The sequence below is a fragment of the Cyprinodon tularosa genome, unplaced genomic scaffold (assembly GCF_016077235.1).
Source record: "Cyprinodon tularosa strain WSP-4 unplaced genomic scaffold, ASM1607723v1 ctg56, whole genome shotgun sequence".
Classification (NCBI taxonomy): Eukaryota; Metazoa; Chordata; class Actinopteri; order Cyprinodontiformes; family Cyprinodontidae; genus Cyprinodon; species Cyprinodon tularosa.
In genome coordinates this window covers 1797848-1811828 of record NW_024039296.1, presented here as the reverse complement: position 1 = coordinate 1811828, position 13981 = coordinate 1797848, and the positions used below count along the sequence as shown (strand labels likewise).

Below are 13981 nucleotides of genomic sequence, written 5' to 3'. Positions count from 1 at the left end.
AGCCAGATTCTAGTGAACCAAACATGATTGAGGGAGCAAACTTTCTACATATTTAACATTACCTCTTCATTCTCGATCTTCAGGGTCGCCAGTCGAGACTGTAATTGTTGGAACCTCAGGATGAGCTCCCCATTGACAGGGGGCTGTGCTGTGATATGGCACACCTGGAGGAGAGAGCTCATTATTTTCATATAGTAACTAATCTTTTCACATTCCTCTGTAGTTACAGAGCAAACCCCAGTGACCTGTGTAAACTGGAAGGCAGACAGCCACAGAGCAAAGCGCTGCCATCCAGACATGATATCAGCAAAGTGGCATCCAAACAATAAAACTCTGAACACATGTAGAGCTACTTAAATCCAGGGAAATGAATAATGCTTGACTTGCGAAATTTAGTGCCCTATAAAACAGGATGCGGCAGCCCATTCGAAATAAAAGCTTCACTTAAATGCAATAAAACCTCATTTGTCTGAAATTGTTTCTGCCCTCATATTAGTGATGTGTAGTTTTGTGCACTTGTGGTTCAGAACTTTTCAATTTCTTTGGTTGTAAATAATCAGCTAAGACAATTATTAGCTGTAAAACTGCTGTGAAACGGTAACATCTCATCAATACATCCTTATTATTAGGAAAAAAGAAAACGTACTTCGTCCCCCATATGAGACTGGAACTCAAATTTTGTTGGTGGGCAGAAGGCTGTAGGATACATCTCCATGAACCTCTGTCGGTCACTCCGTGGGTCCAGACTGTCCACTGCATTTTCAATGATATCTAAACCTTCGTGTCGGGATGTTTCCAAGTTGTACTCTGCTGAGAGGTAGGTCCGCAGAGCCCGGTTCAGACTAGCATGGTACCCCAAATCGCAGCACTGTATAAAATAAATCAGAAGAGAAGCCTGTTGGTTTTTTTTTTTTTTTTTTTAACTAAATCAAAAAAGAAACAATTTCTCAGAAGTTATGCCATAAAAAAAAAAACAAACAAACAAAAAAAGGTTTCTAAAATGAATATGTGATATGTAGTTTCTCCATGGGTTTGTAAAATTATCGTTTTGCATATTCACACACAGATGAATTGCAACTTCATCAATCAAATATACAATATTACTAAACAAAAAGCATCAGGAAGGAAAAGTAGACATCAGACAGGTCAGCATTTAAGCATGATTAGGTTAAAAAAACAGCAACTTAGATGTAAACTTTTCAGAGAGCAGTTTAAATGTGCATCATTTGCATTTCCAAATATAAGGAAGGAAGGAAGGAAGGAAGGAAGGAAGGAAGGAAGGAAGGAAGGAAGGAAGGAAGGAAGGGAGGAATGAACAAAGGACAGAAGGAACGAACGAATGAAGGACAGAAGGAAGGAAGGAGCGAAGAAAGAAAGAAAGAAAGAAAGAAAGAAAGAAAGAAAGAAAGAAAGACTGATCAAACTATGAAAAATATCCAACATCTTTCCAAATGTTTCAGCAAAGATGAAGGGATGTTTCTGCTCCACCTGTTTAGACTTTTTTTTCCGACTACACACTCTGTTCGTTATTTTAATAATATGCAAGAGCCTCTGCATGCATCTCTTGCAGAGCGCATCCCACATATTCCTCAAACACACAGACACACAAACACCCTGATGAGATGTGAGGACCTGTGAGCAAAGCAGGGAGAGGGGCAATTTCAGTCCACAGCATGCTGCCTGAGAAAAAGCTGCATGTCTCTCCATCCTCCAGTTCTGTTTGGAATATAAAATCCTAAAGTCTCACTAAAAAACTCAAAGTTCTTCACCTCCATCAGAAAAGTAGGGGAAGTTGTGCAGGAGCTCTAGATCCAGCTAAGAAGTCTTCTTAAACAACATTTAAAAGAAAGCTGAACTGCAATTAAAACTGAATGTGTCACATCTTTAAAAAACAAAAAAACAACCTTTAAAATGATTAATGAAGATTGGATTAATAGAGTGTTGATCGGTAAAATCTACTCAACTCTATCTCCAAATGAGAGTCTCAACCAAGGAAAAGGCCATAATAAAGCTTTGAAGGTTTGTTCTAAAATCTAGAAAACTTCCAAAATCATTAAAATTATATTTCTGGGATGGGGGCTCTTGGGTTTTTATACTTACATCGATTAAGTCTGACAAGTCGTGGATGTAATACTTTAAAACAGATGCATTTGTCGCCTCCAGTGTCAGCAGGTACTCATTCCGCGCTTTGATCGACTTCAGCTTGTTTTCCGAGTACTTGGCTTGACGCTGACAAGAGAATTAGAGGCAGGGATGAGAAACAACAGAGAGTGTGACAGGCTGGCTCTAACCAACAGGGAAAAGCCTTTTTGACAAGTGATTATTGTTTTATGTCTCTGCAGGTGAATCACACAGCTAAGACTGGTTTAAAGGCAAAACAAGGTTTTAGTAAACCTTAGAAAAAATGAGTTTGATTTATGTTAAAAATACCAAGAGAAGAAACAAAACAAAACGCCAGAAAAGGAGCTTCTGCTCTTTGATTCATTCGGATGTCTCAGTGATTTCCATCCTACACCAGACGGACATGAGACATGTTAGTCACAAAATGTTGACTGACCGATGGGCTTCGACTCATCATCATTCATATCTCAACAACTCCACATATGTTCTTGGAAAAGTTCTGCTGGAACCATCTCTTCCTTCATCTTTAATCATTTCCACATATATTCAACAAATTACTGTCCTGGGAGAAAAACATCTGCTTGTTTGGCTGTAAAATTGCTTTCAGTGTTTTTTTCCTAAAGATGGTCAGAAAGCTGAGAGAGAAAAAAAAAAAACTACACACAAGTTTTTATGTCATTACAGGATATGTTTTCTTTCAGCTAGTTACAATGCCTCTTACAATTATTCAAACATCTAAGAGCTTACACATTTTAAAGCAACAAACTTCACTTTAATTGATTTGGGATTTTACCTGATAGTTCGCAATCTAACCATACATTTCAAATTTTGGGTTTGAAAAAAAAGGGAAATTTTACGAAATTCCCTGCAAGCCGTCAGACTACCCGAGTCGAGCTCCAGTGTCTGTTATGTTTGACTATAAGCCGCTGATATCTACTGAGCTGTCTCCTACCAAACCTGTAGGAGGAGCGTTGTGCCTGCTGCTAGCATTTTCTTGTGCTAAATGAAAACTAGCCCCTTTCCAACTTTAACTTCCCCCTCAGATGTTTAGGAAAAATCCACAGAAAAGCTGCTCCTTCTTATAAGTTGCATGGTTCAAAGTGTGGGAAAAAAAGTTGCGGCTTATTTTCGGAAAATACAATGTATATATATATATATATATATATATATATATATATATATATATATACACATACAGTCATGCATATGCCTGAGCTAATATGCAAGGAATGGGGAGGAGTATTGGTCTTTAGATAAGCAAAGAGGATAAAAACATATTGGTAAAGACTTTATCACCTGCATTTAAATGTTTCTAACCTTTCCTCCACTCTTGAATGTTTGCTTAACTAAGTAACTAACTAATTAACTGAGTAAGTCTGCCAATTGTAAACTCAGTGTGTGGTTTTAACCTGACATTCAACCTGACACTTTGTTGAAATGATGCTGTAAAGTTATCAACAGAAAGTGCAAATGGTGAGCAAATTATTTGGTACAATACAAATCAAGAAAACAGAATTAATGGCATATTTTGTGCTTGTATTTTACCTTTTCTTTTATTTTCTCAATCTTCTTCTCCATCCTTATGCTGAAGACAGGATCCCCCCTCCCAATCTGCTTCTCTTCCTGCTTTTCAGCCTCCTTAAGCTTGCTCTCTGCATTGATGCTCTCAGAGTGGTACATGTGGTAGGTCTTCATCACCTGTTCGTGGAAAAAAAAAAAAAAATGCTAAAACATGCAAAGAATATAACCAATACCTTTACCATTGTTTAGTTAAGAAAGGACAAAAAATGGGTTTGAATGCAAAGCTTTGAGTGTCTATCGAGTTTTTGTTTTGCGGAAGGTAAAGAAATGTTCATTGTTGCTGTTCATTGCTCATTTAACACATAATAAAATTTTATCTCAAACTTGAACCAACTTAGACACCAATAAAACCATCCAAATTTAAAGTTCTGCCTTAAATGTAAAAAAGAAATACTGCTGAGTTTTTGCAGTAGGCTTTAAAATGAGACATAAAAGCATTTTTTCAAGCACATGCATTTAGATTTCCTTTAATTTTTACAAATGAAACAGATTTGATGACTTAGAGATTAGTGAGTTTGTGTTGGCCTTTATGTCTGCTGTATCTGTAACGTATGTTTTTTTAATGCATTTCTCAATATAATTCCAACACTGTGAGCTCATTGCCTCCTTGATGTGAGTTCATTGGGGCTTTTGTAAAAAAAAAAAAAAAAGGGGGGCATGAGTCATCACCCTAAGTAGTTTGTCATACTGCATACACAGATCAATAACCAACTGACTCACTTGTAAGTAGAAGGTAAAACCATAAAAAAAATAAAAAAAATCAGTTGCTCAATGTAGCTAAAAAAATTATAAAAGACTTTGAAGAAAAAAGGTTATAGAAGTTTCTGGGGCAACTCGAACTAAAAAAAACAACACTGTAAACAACAGCAGGTTCACAAATACCAGACAAGATTGGAGCAATATTTTTGGCAAAACTAAGCCTGACTAATGGCAACCTTTGTTTTAAAGAATCTGCATCTGCCGTAAAATATTTCAGAGTAGATCTGGCTCACCCATCTACACGAAGCCCCAATGATAGGCTAATTCTGGGAAGTAAATGATTTTGATTATATTAAAAAAAGGTTTCATAGATTTTCAGTTTTACAAATTTAAAAACTAGATACTAAAATGCTAAAAAGCCCTTTAGCCTGACACCCTTAAGCCTGGTTTATACACTACACACATTGAACTGTGAGAGGGTTGCCTGCCAATTTTGATGCAGTTGCATTGTCTCCCTCATCCACCCTGCATTTTACAGGAGCCAAATAGGATTAACTTTGAAAATTTACCCAACTCAAAACAAATCATGTTTTTTAATACTTTGCAGACACGTCCTATTCTGGTGTTTTTTTTAATCTTGTGGTTCAGCTCATTGTTGCTGGTTCACTAACTGGTGGAAGAACCCGTCTGTATGAAGGATCAACATCTGGAACTCTTTACTCTCTGGGCAAGCACAGAATACTGACTTGCATTGATTGAGATTAGTGCTTGCAGCCAGAGTTTTCTGAAAAAGCAATCTAATTTAGTTTAGATGGAGGTTATCATACCTGGAAATTTTCCATTGTTTTGTTATTCATTTACAATGTCTTCATATTTCAAGGTAAATTCTGCCCTTTAAAATAGTTCAAAAAAGTTCTTATTTGAGGGTGTTTACCTGAAGTCTGTCCAGATTTAGAGAAAAAAATCCATCAATCAAATTTGAGAACACTGCATATGTTTAAGAAAACAACAATAAAACACATGGAACCAGTTTGTAGAGAGATGCAGGGTTGAATGGATGTGAATTTATATCTTTCAGAATCTTTCTTGAAATTCATTGAAATCTGCTTTTCCATCATGATGTTAATTAGTTGCTGCTTGATGATTATGCATCTTGTAGGATCATTCATCAAAATGCATTACCAGCATTTTTTTTTTTTTATTAATTTTGATTTTTAATAATGTTGTAAGTACATTTTGGTGTGGTTTCTTTCTTCAGCTAAATTTTTGTCAGTCCACAAAAAAACACCAAAAACTGGCAAATAAGTTGTCCTAAATGTTTCTCACCTTTATTTTAATACGTTTTAGTATTACTGTATCAGTATATCCCAGTTCATTAGATAAAAATCTTCTCATTGTCCCTTATACCCATTTCAAAACTAGAGGAAAAGGCTCCTTCCAGTTGGATCAAAAACTCTGGAATAATCTCCAGCTCTCGATACCTTCCCTTGATTCTGTGGATGCTTTTCAAGAGCAAACTCAAAACACATCTCTTTTGCACAGCTTTTTAACCACTCCAGAGTGTTGGCTTCTTTAATTATGACTCTTAGATTAGGATGTTTTTTAATGTTGTATTTTCTAATCTGCATGTTTGTAAAGCACTTTGTGACCCCAATGTCTGTGAAAGGTGCTATATAAATAAACATTTACTTAATCACTATGTTTAGTATTATGCATTTATTTTAAAATTGGGTTTTGTCTGTTCTGCATTTAAACTTTAATATTGTTAATGTTTTACAAAACACTCCACTCAATGGAGAGATTGTGAGATAGATTGGAAACACTTAAGTATATTATATTTGTTGATACTTAATACTTCTTCCTAGTTCCTGTTATATCCATCCATTCATCAATTTTTCTTTCTCCCACGGTCACACGGTCACAAGTACATCCATCCATCCATCCATCCATCCATCCATCCATCCATCCATCCATCCATCCATCCATCCATCCATCCATCCATCCATCCATCCATCCATCCATCCATCCATCCATCCATCCTCCATCCATTAATTCTAATACTAATACCTAGAACCAACAGAGCGAGAATCACAATCTTCCCAACAGCAAAGTTCCTGCTCCTTTCTTTTAGGAAATATTTTTTCCAACTCTCTCTAGTCTGGTGTTACTACTAATAATATATATACTTTTATTTTAGGGACAAATACAAAAATACACTGTAGCAGCAGATTCACCTGGACTGAACCTTGTCCATCAAATTATAACTTCACAACCGGTCTCTGAAACGAGCCTGAGGCTTTATCTGTTTCTCTTCCATCTCAGACTATAAACATCTTACACCCAAAAGTAGTTATATTTGGATGTGTGGAACAACACAGATATCCCTGATTTGTCGGGAGTTCCTCTCTAATGGTTGGGCTTTGACCTAACTGGATTCAATTTGGATATGGGTGACTGACCTCAGGCCCAGCACTCTTCACTTACTGGTCTGAAGTTGGCCACGGGTGTGTTTACTCTGCAGCTGTTTTTGGAGGGACATATTTAGAGCAGACCAGACCTGTTATTTCATTCTCAGAGGCCAACACAGGGACTGCCACTGTCTGATGCAATAGCCGCAGCGTGTGTGTATGTGTGTGAGTTCCCACTAGGGACTGAATCAGGTCAAATAAGCTGTGTGGACAGTGGTGAGAGTGACACAGTTAGAGTTCAGAACAAGACTTATGAAGCAACAGAGTTATGGACAGAGTTACAACCACCCTGGTCCTCTAAAGCAAAATTAAAAGCTTTTAATTCAATCACAGGAGGTGTGACACAACAGCAGCTGTGACTTAATTAATGTGCATCAATCGCTACCATGACGATCCACAGGGAAACTATTGATTATGAGTTAGAAACAGAGTGATTAACTTGCAACACAATACTATTCAAATTGACTGTTTTCCTAATACCGATATGCCAATATCAACAATGGCTTAAACCACAGATAATTTTATTAATAATGGTAAATAACGTAGAGGAACTTTCATCTGTTATTAACCAAAAAGTTAGTTTGCACTAAAGATAGATTCAATGTTTACTGAGATTTATCCAAAGTAAGAGATTTACACCACAAAATGCTACTTCTGCATTTTTTTTTTTATTCCCTTAAAAGGATAGCGGACATTACAAATAAGCAGGGTTAGTCTAAAGGAAGGTCTTATCAGCTTTTTCAAATCAGGATTTATAATTTGTTTTATTTCACTCGTTTAACTTATATGTTATTTAACTCATAACTGAGATCTCTAAAGACTTGAAGGAAGATTTTTTTTATCAAAAAAAATATGGAGTTTAATCATTTGTTCAGTTATTTTAAAACAGAAGAAACTGTTGTTTATACTCAACAATATAATACACCAAAGCAATACAGGTTGAACAAGGAAGGTGATTTCAATACACTTTTCCTCAATGCAAATTATTATAAACATACAACATGCATCATCATGTCTATGTAAAGACTCTGGGACAATGGAAAAATAGCATCGTACAAACAGACTGACACGCCTCATAGGGATGTATACATTTTTATTCCAGCATGTAAATTTTTACTGAAATGATTATCTATCTTGGTGCAATTATATGATATGCACTGGTCTTTTTCAGTTGCTCAACTAAATGTTAATATAGTTACATTTAAACCCTAAATAAGCCGGAGACCCCAAGCTGGGAATCGAATCCGGTACCCTATTGCTGCAAGGCAGAAGTGTTTCCCACTGCGCCAATAAGCAGCCATTCAGCAGAAGTTAATTTTGAATTCTTCAAAGTATCCATCTGGAAAGGCTGCTGTGGAAAGTATTAGCAAAAGGGACGGACATTCAGCACAATTCTTCAAGCTGATTGGATAGATCACCAAATGGCACCTGCTTCCATGTCGAGCCTTTAGCCAATCACAGCAAATTAGCAACTGTGACGCATCGCATTCTTCATTTGTTTCACAACTAGCTAAGTTAACTGATAAATCAAACTTGTACCAACTCCAGTCGGGAGGAAAGCACAAACATCTTTCCTAGCCACAAAAACAAAAATCAAACTCCTTTTGCTCGTTTTCTCAAAAATAAAAAGAGGATTTTCAAGCTAAAACTTGCAGAGCCGTCTATGTTTTGCTTCAGCCCTCTCGGTTTATGCAGTGACATCTTATACTTCATTGCACTTCATTGGTCCGCAACATTTCTGTATCGAGGCTAATGCTAATAATAATTTGCTTGCTTCTGGCATTATGCATTTTCAGGAGTTACCTGATACAGCTTTTGAATATCAATACTTTTTGGGGTATCGATACCTTTGACGACCCTATTTGAAACTTTGATAAACAAAGCTGTACAAGGATCCCAGCTAATAAGGAGGATGGTAAACAAGCTTATGAAGGGGTTAGGCAACTTATAGTAACTTATAATATATTGCCTTCAAGATAAGTGTATGGAATGGCTTTTAAAAAATCTACTATGCTCCATTTATAATTAACACTTTAAAGGCTTATTTTTCATCTTCTTAACTTAAAAACTTCTGATGTGAAAGCAACTTAATCATTTTGTTTAATCAGACACTTCTCAATCTTGCGACAACAGTGTTCTTTTCCAATCAAAGGGACTCTCCAAAACCAACAATGCCCCAGGCCTCCAAACACCCCAGATCCCAATCTGGCTGAACATCCGGGGTAAAAAAAAAAAAAAACTGCTGACGGAAGCCCAACCCCACAATTCATAGGTTTTATCTCCAGCAAGCATCAAATATCACCCCTTGGCCTACAGCAGAGATCCCGATGGGTCCAAGCTGCTCTGGTGACACACTGGGGACCTAAGATGTACTAAACTGGGTGGTTTATAAAATTTTCTTCATTACAATGTCTGCTACTACTGAATAAACACAACAAAAAGGAAACCTATAGAGCAAGCTGCTGTTTGGCTCAACACATTCCTCTGTGGGTTTACATGAGTTTTTTTCTCCTATGAGTTGGAGTAAATAGCTGATGAGGGCCATTAAAAACAAAACATGGGGTCTAATGAGTCAAGCGGGCACAGACTGGATAGAGCTGGAGGATTTAATAGCTGTTAAACTGCCTAATGGTTTTGTTCTAAGAATGAAGTACAGATTCTACAGCTATTTGTGTTGGAGATTGTGTATGTTGCTGAAAAAGCAATGATTTTAGATCTGTTACATATCAGTGTTACATTTATAGAACTGAAACACATGATGGATAGACCTTTTTGATTAGAGATATATAGATTATATATAGAGTTCAATGCCTTTATGCAGCCTCAACCACAGTCGAGATGAATGTAATTAGATGCATTAGTGGAAAAAAAGCAAATCATTACTACTTACTGTGTATAGCTCGTTTAGGACTTTCATTAAATCTTCTTGGAGCTGGAAAGCAATTTCCTTACTCTGCAAAAAAGAAAAAACAAAGTGAAAAACAGTTACACAATATATTTTTATATTACACAAAATAAATACAAAGACATTTTTTACAAACAAAACATTTCTGTCTGCAACACTAAACTGTACATTTTTATTACTATATTACTTCTTCTATTTCAGTCAAACTTTAATGTTCATTAAACCATTTTTAATATGAAACAAAGATAATAACACTAAAGAAAAAAGCATTTTTCAAATGAACAACTCTGCACATCCTCTTCATTAGGCTGTGGTACTACAGAGCGTCTTCAGTCAGAGGCTTTTCTGAGCTAGCTGTAATACAGACCTCTACAGGAGATATTTCTTTATTCCAGCCAGAGAAAATCCATCTGATTAAACTGTGTCTGTAAAGTTGTGTGAGATGACATGTGTTGTGAATTGGCACTATAAAAATAAACTATATTTAATCTAATTTTACTTCCCTTTGGGATAAAGCATTTTAAAATTATGTTAAATGTGATTTATATTAAAGAGAAATAACAAAACACCATGAAATAACCATGATTATGTACATTTTGAAAATTGTTCATTTCAATTGAACCTCCCTGGCAACACAAAGTTAGATAAAAAGATCTTAATAAGCAGCAAAATGATACAACACTGGGCCTTTTTTTAGGTAGCTGCTAGACTACATACCATCACCCCTTACAGCAAAGGCAAAAAGTTTTCTTTGTTTCTGGAATGCTTCGCACATTTCCAGATTTGTAAAAATAGCCCTTTTTATTTTTATATTTAGTTTTTACATCATTTTAAGAAATCTTAATCTGCAATTTAGTTAGATGTGAGATGTTTTCACCTCATTTTAATCATTTGTGATTTGTATGTGTAGCTGTGTGGTTTAACTTGTCTTTTATGTTATCCTCACCAGGGGACAAATATTCTATTTTATTCTTAAAAAAACAAAGAGAAATGTTCCTGACCTGTCTTACCTCAATTGAAGACACTACTACTACTACTACTACTACTACTACTTTAAACTCAGAAGATTGTAGATGGCTTTTCATATAATGTATGAAATCATTCTTCTTTTTTTTTTTACTTAATTCTTGACATCATTATCAGAACCATTTGGATGGTTTAAAATATTTACGAGTGACAAAAACCACCAGAAGAAATGTTAGAGGGCAATGTGATGGCCAATACTCCAGTAAAGTCGGCAACTCTCTTATACACTATTGATTTAAATACAATACTTATTTAGTTTTCTTTGAAATGTTTATTGGTAGGTTTATACATTTTTTTTTTTGTATTTCACATTTAGAGTTTTCTTTCTTTCCTTTTTTTTGGTGTTTATTTTATTAACAAATTTAGGTGTACTGTAAATCCCTTTATTGTCCAACAATGGAGAAATTCACTTTCTGCATTTGGATCCATCTCCTTGGGGAGCTGTGGGCTGCCATTGTGTGGCACCCGGGGAGCAGCTGTGGTGTTTGGTGAAGTTAGTGATTGCATTTTGTTTAATTATCCCTATTGTGTGTTAATGGTCTGATCAGCCAGCATATATGCCCTTGTGTACCATGTCTTTGTGAGGTCATTTATGTCTTTGTTTGTGCAGCTGTTTTTTTTTTTTCAGCTCTGTTCCTTTGACATGCATTTATGAGCTGAGTATTTTGTCATTTCAATTTGTGAGTAAAAATTAAAACCCTATTTTCCCCAAGAATTCCTGTGACTCCTGTTTTCAACTACATTCCCCGCAGGCATATACATTTACACAGCCCTGTGTATTGCACAAATGAGCAGATGTTGATTTTAGAGAGTAGGCTGGTTTAGCTGGTTTAAATAAAAACATGATCCAACCTAACAGTATTGTTTTTTTTCTTTCTTTGAAATTTTCTCTGTAAATGTAATGTCAGCATCTTGCTCACTTTTCCACCAAGCAGCAGCTTGAGTTTCATTCCCCACATGCTCAACACATTACTTGGCTGCCTCTATGAAGACTTCTACCAAGATGTTAACTCAATCAGCCACGCCACAGGCCTGACTCAGTAACACAATCACATACATTGCCCACATTAATGCATCTAGCAGTTGAAGGAAACAGTTTAAACAGTGCCGGTGCATTGGACTTTGAGGGGGCTTTTCTATTAATCTAATTGTGGTACTTTCATATTTCCTAGACACTGACTCATACCGTGTATCACATGTCTATGAGTCATGACAATGAATTTTTGATTGCTCTACTGCAGTTGATAAACCGCAGCCTGGATGTTACCTGGATGATATTACAGCCTTGGCCAACACTTCAGGTCTTCTTCTAACCCTGTTTTCCTCAGACAAATCATATTCTGTGAGCCGCTTTGAGCAAACGGCTCTGTGAAGGTTTTCTAGGGAGTAACATAAATACTACAGGTAAATAATTTGACCTCTGATCATAACATGGGGTAAGCTGGCTAAAAGTAATGGAGATGTGTGAGAAAGTATCTACAACCATTGCACTTTTCTTTGTTTTGCTACATTCATACTAAAAACTGAAAACTGGTATGTTTTTGTTTGAGTTAATCTAGACATAGAAAAAGTAGTGAGTACTTCTGCAGTTAATCACAGTTTACCGCAATTGCAGATTAAATCATTAACATTTACATATTAGGGATAGAACTAACGATTATTTTTGCAAATGGATTAATCTGTTGAGTATTATTTCAATTAATCGATTGATAATTTCATAACCAAATGTTCCTTAAAAAGATTGTTTATAAAATTAAACCAGGTGAAACTAAAACTTTTCCACTTGAGGAGTTCTCGGTAAAACATATTGACTGACAAAGATTTTCTATCTTAAACGGCAAAATGTTTGTATTTTTTTTTTTTTTTTACAATTAAATTACCCCTGAAGGCAAATAGCTGCATTTGAATTTTTTGAGGGGAGTAAATTGTAAATATTATATTCATTTTGTTTTTGCATGTGTTGTTTTATTATTAACGTAAATATATATGCAGTAACGTATATGTTTTTGCAAACTCACTAAATTTACACTCCAGGGGTTGGTCTTGAAAATGCAGAAGAAACATGCTGTCTCTTTTCACTGTATGTCCCTCAGAGGTGTACAAGTATGTGGACAGACAGCAAAGAGGATTAGATTCTCGTGTCTCAACTTAAGATAGTCTTGCTTGGAGACCTGGCTAATCTGTGACACCTACCTAACCAGCAGCTTGTGATAAAAGACACTTGATTTATAGTTGTTGCTTAATCATGGGGGGATGGTTCGTGGTAAACCAAATCTAGGGTAAGATCCCCTTTGTTATGTTTTATTTATTTATTTTTTTCACATTTAGTCACATTAAAAACACTAACTTGAATTTACAAAATTGCATTGTGGTAACAGACCACTTAAATATTGACATTCTTCTAAAGAAAAATAAAAAACATTTATTACAAATAAAATCTTGAAAGTATGGTGTGCATACATATGCTGCATCACTCAAAAATACTTTTAGAACCACCTTTCTCTGGAATCTCAGCTCTAAGACTTTGGGGTTATTTCTCTCAGCATGTTTGGACATCTACAGAAGAAACTGATTTTTCCCCCATTTAAAGGGATAGTTCGGTATTTTTGACATGAATCTGTATGGCATCCTCATCACCAGCGGCATGCAATCACACTGACTTACCCCTGGCAGCGTCCTGTGAGCAGAGTTATCGTCCACTTTTGGTCAAGCCGAAAGTAGTCCTGCAGGTTTTTAGGTACAGCGAAATAAAACTTTTCTCTTCCCAAAACATTATGTGTTCAAAAGAGCGATATTTTCGCATCCCAAAAACGTTGTAGTTGAAAAAGTCACACGTCGTTATCAATTGGTCCTATTTTCTCTCTGTTCGTATCAGTGCGCGCCGTCATTCAGACAGCGAGCCCAACAACAGCCATGTCTCCCTCCGCCGCGGAAGGAGACATGGCTGTTGTTGGGCTCGCTGTCTGAATGACGGCGCACACTGATACGAACAGAGAGAAAATAGGACCAATTGATAACGACGTGTGACTTTTTCAACTACAATGTTTTTGGGATGCAAAAATATCGCTCTTTTGAACACATAATGTTTTGGGAAGAGAAAAGTTTTATTTCGCTGTACCTAAAAACCTGCAGGACTACTTTCGGCTTGACTAAAAGTGGACGATAACTCTGCTCACAGGAC

General features: G+C 36.1%; 1 protein-coding gene across 3 annotated transcripts in view; it reads right to left on the bottom strand.

The window, feature by feature from the left end:
- srgap1a (SLIT-ROBO Rho GTPase activating protein 1a) overlaps nucleotides 1-13981 on the bottom strand; it is a 118103-nt gene that overhangs the window by 42148 nt on the left and 61974 nt on the right. For all 3 annotated transcript variants that reach the window (XM_038305513.1, XM_038305511.1, XM_038305512.1), the window contains exons 4-8: nucleotides 9760-9822; nucleotides 3667-3819; nucleotides 2101-2229; nucleotides 647-868; nucleotides 63-164 (exon numbers count right to left, since the gene is read on the bottom strand). In XM_038305513.1, coding sequence (XP_038161441.1) covers nucleotides 63-164; nucleotides 647-868; nucleotides 2101-2229; nucleotides 3667-3819; nucleotides 9760-9822 — 669 coding nt within the window. The remainder of the gene's footprint in view (nucleotides 1-62; nucleotides 165-646; nucleotides 869-2100; nucleotides 2230-3666; nucleotides 3820-9759; nucleotides 9823-13981) is intronic.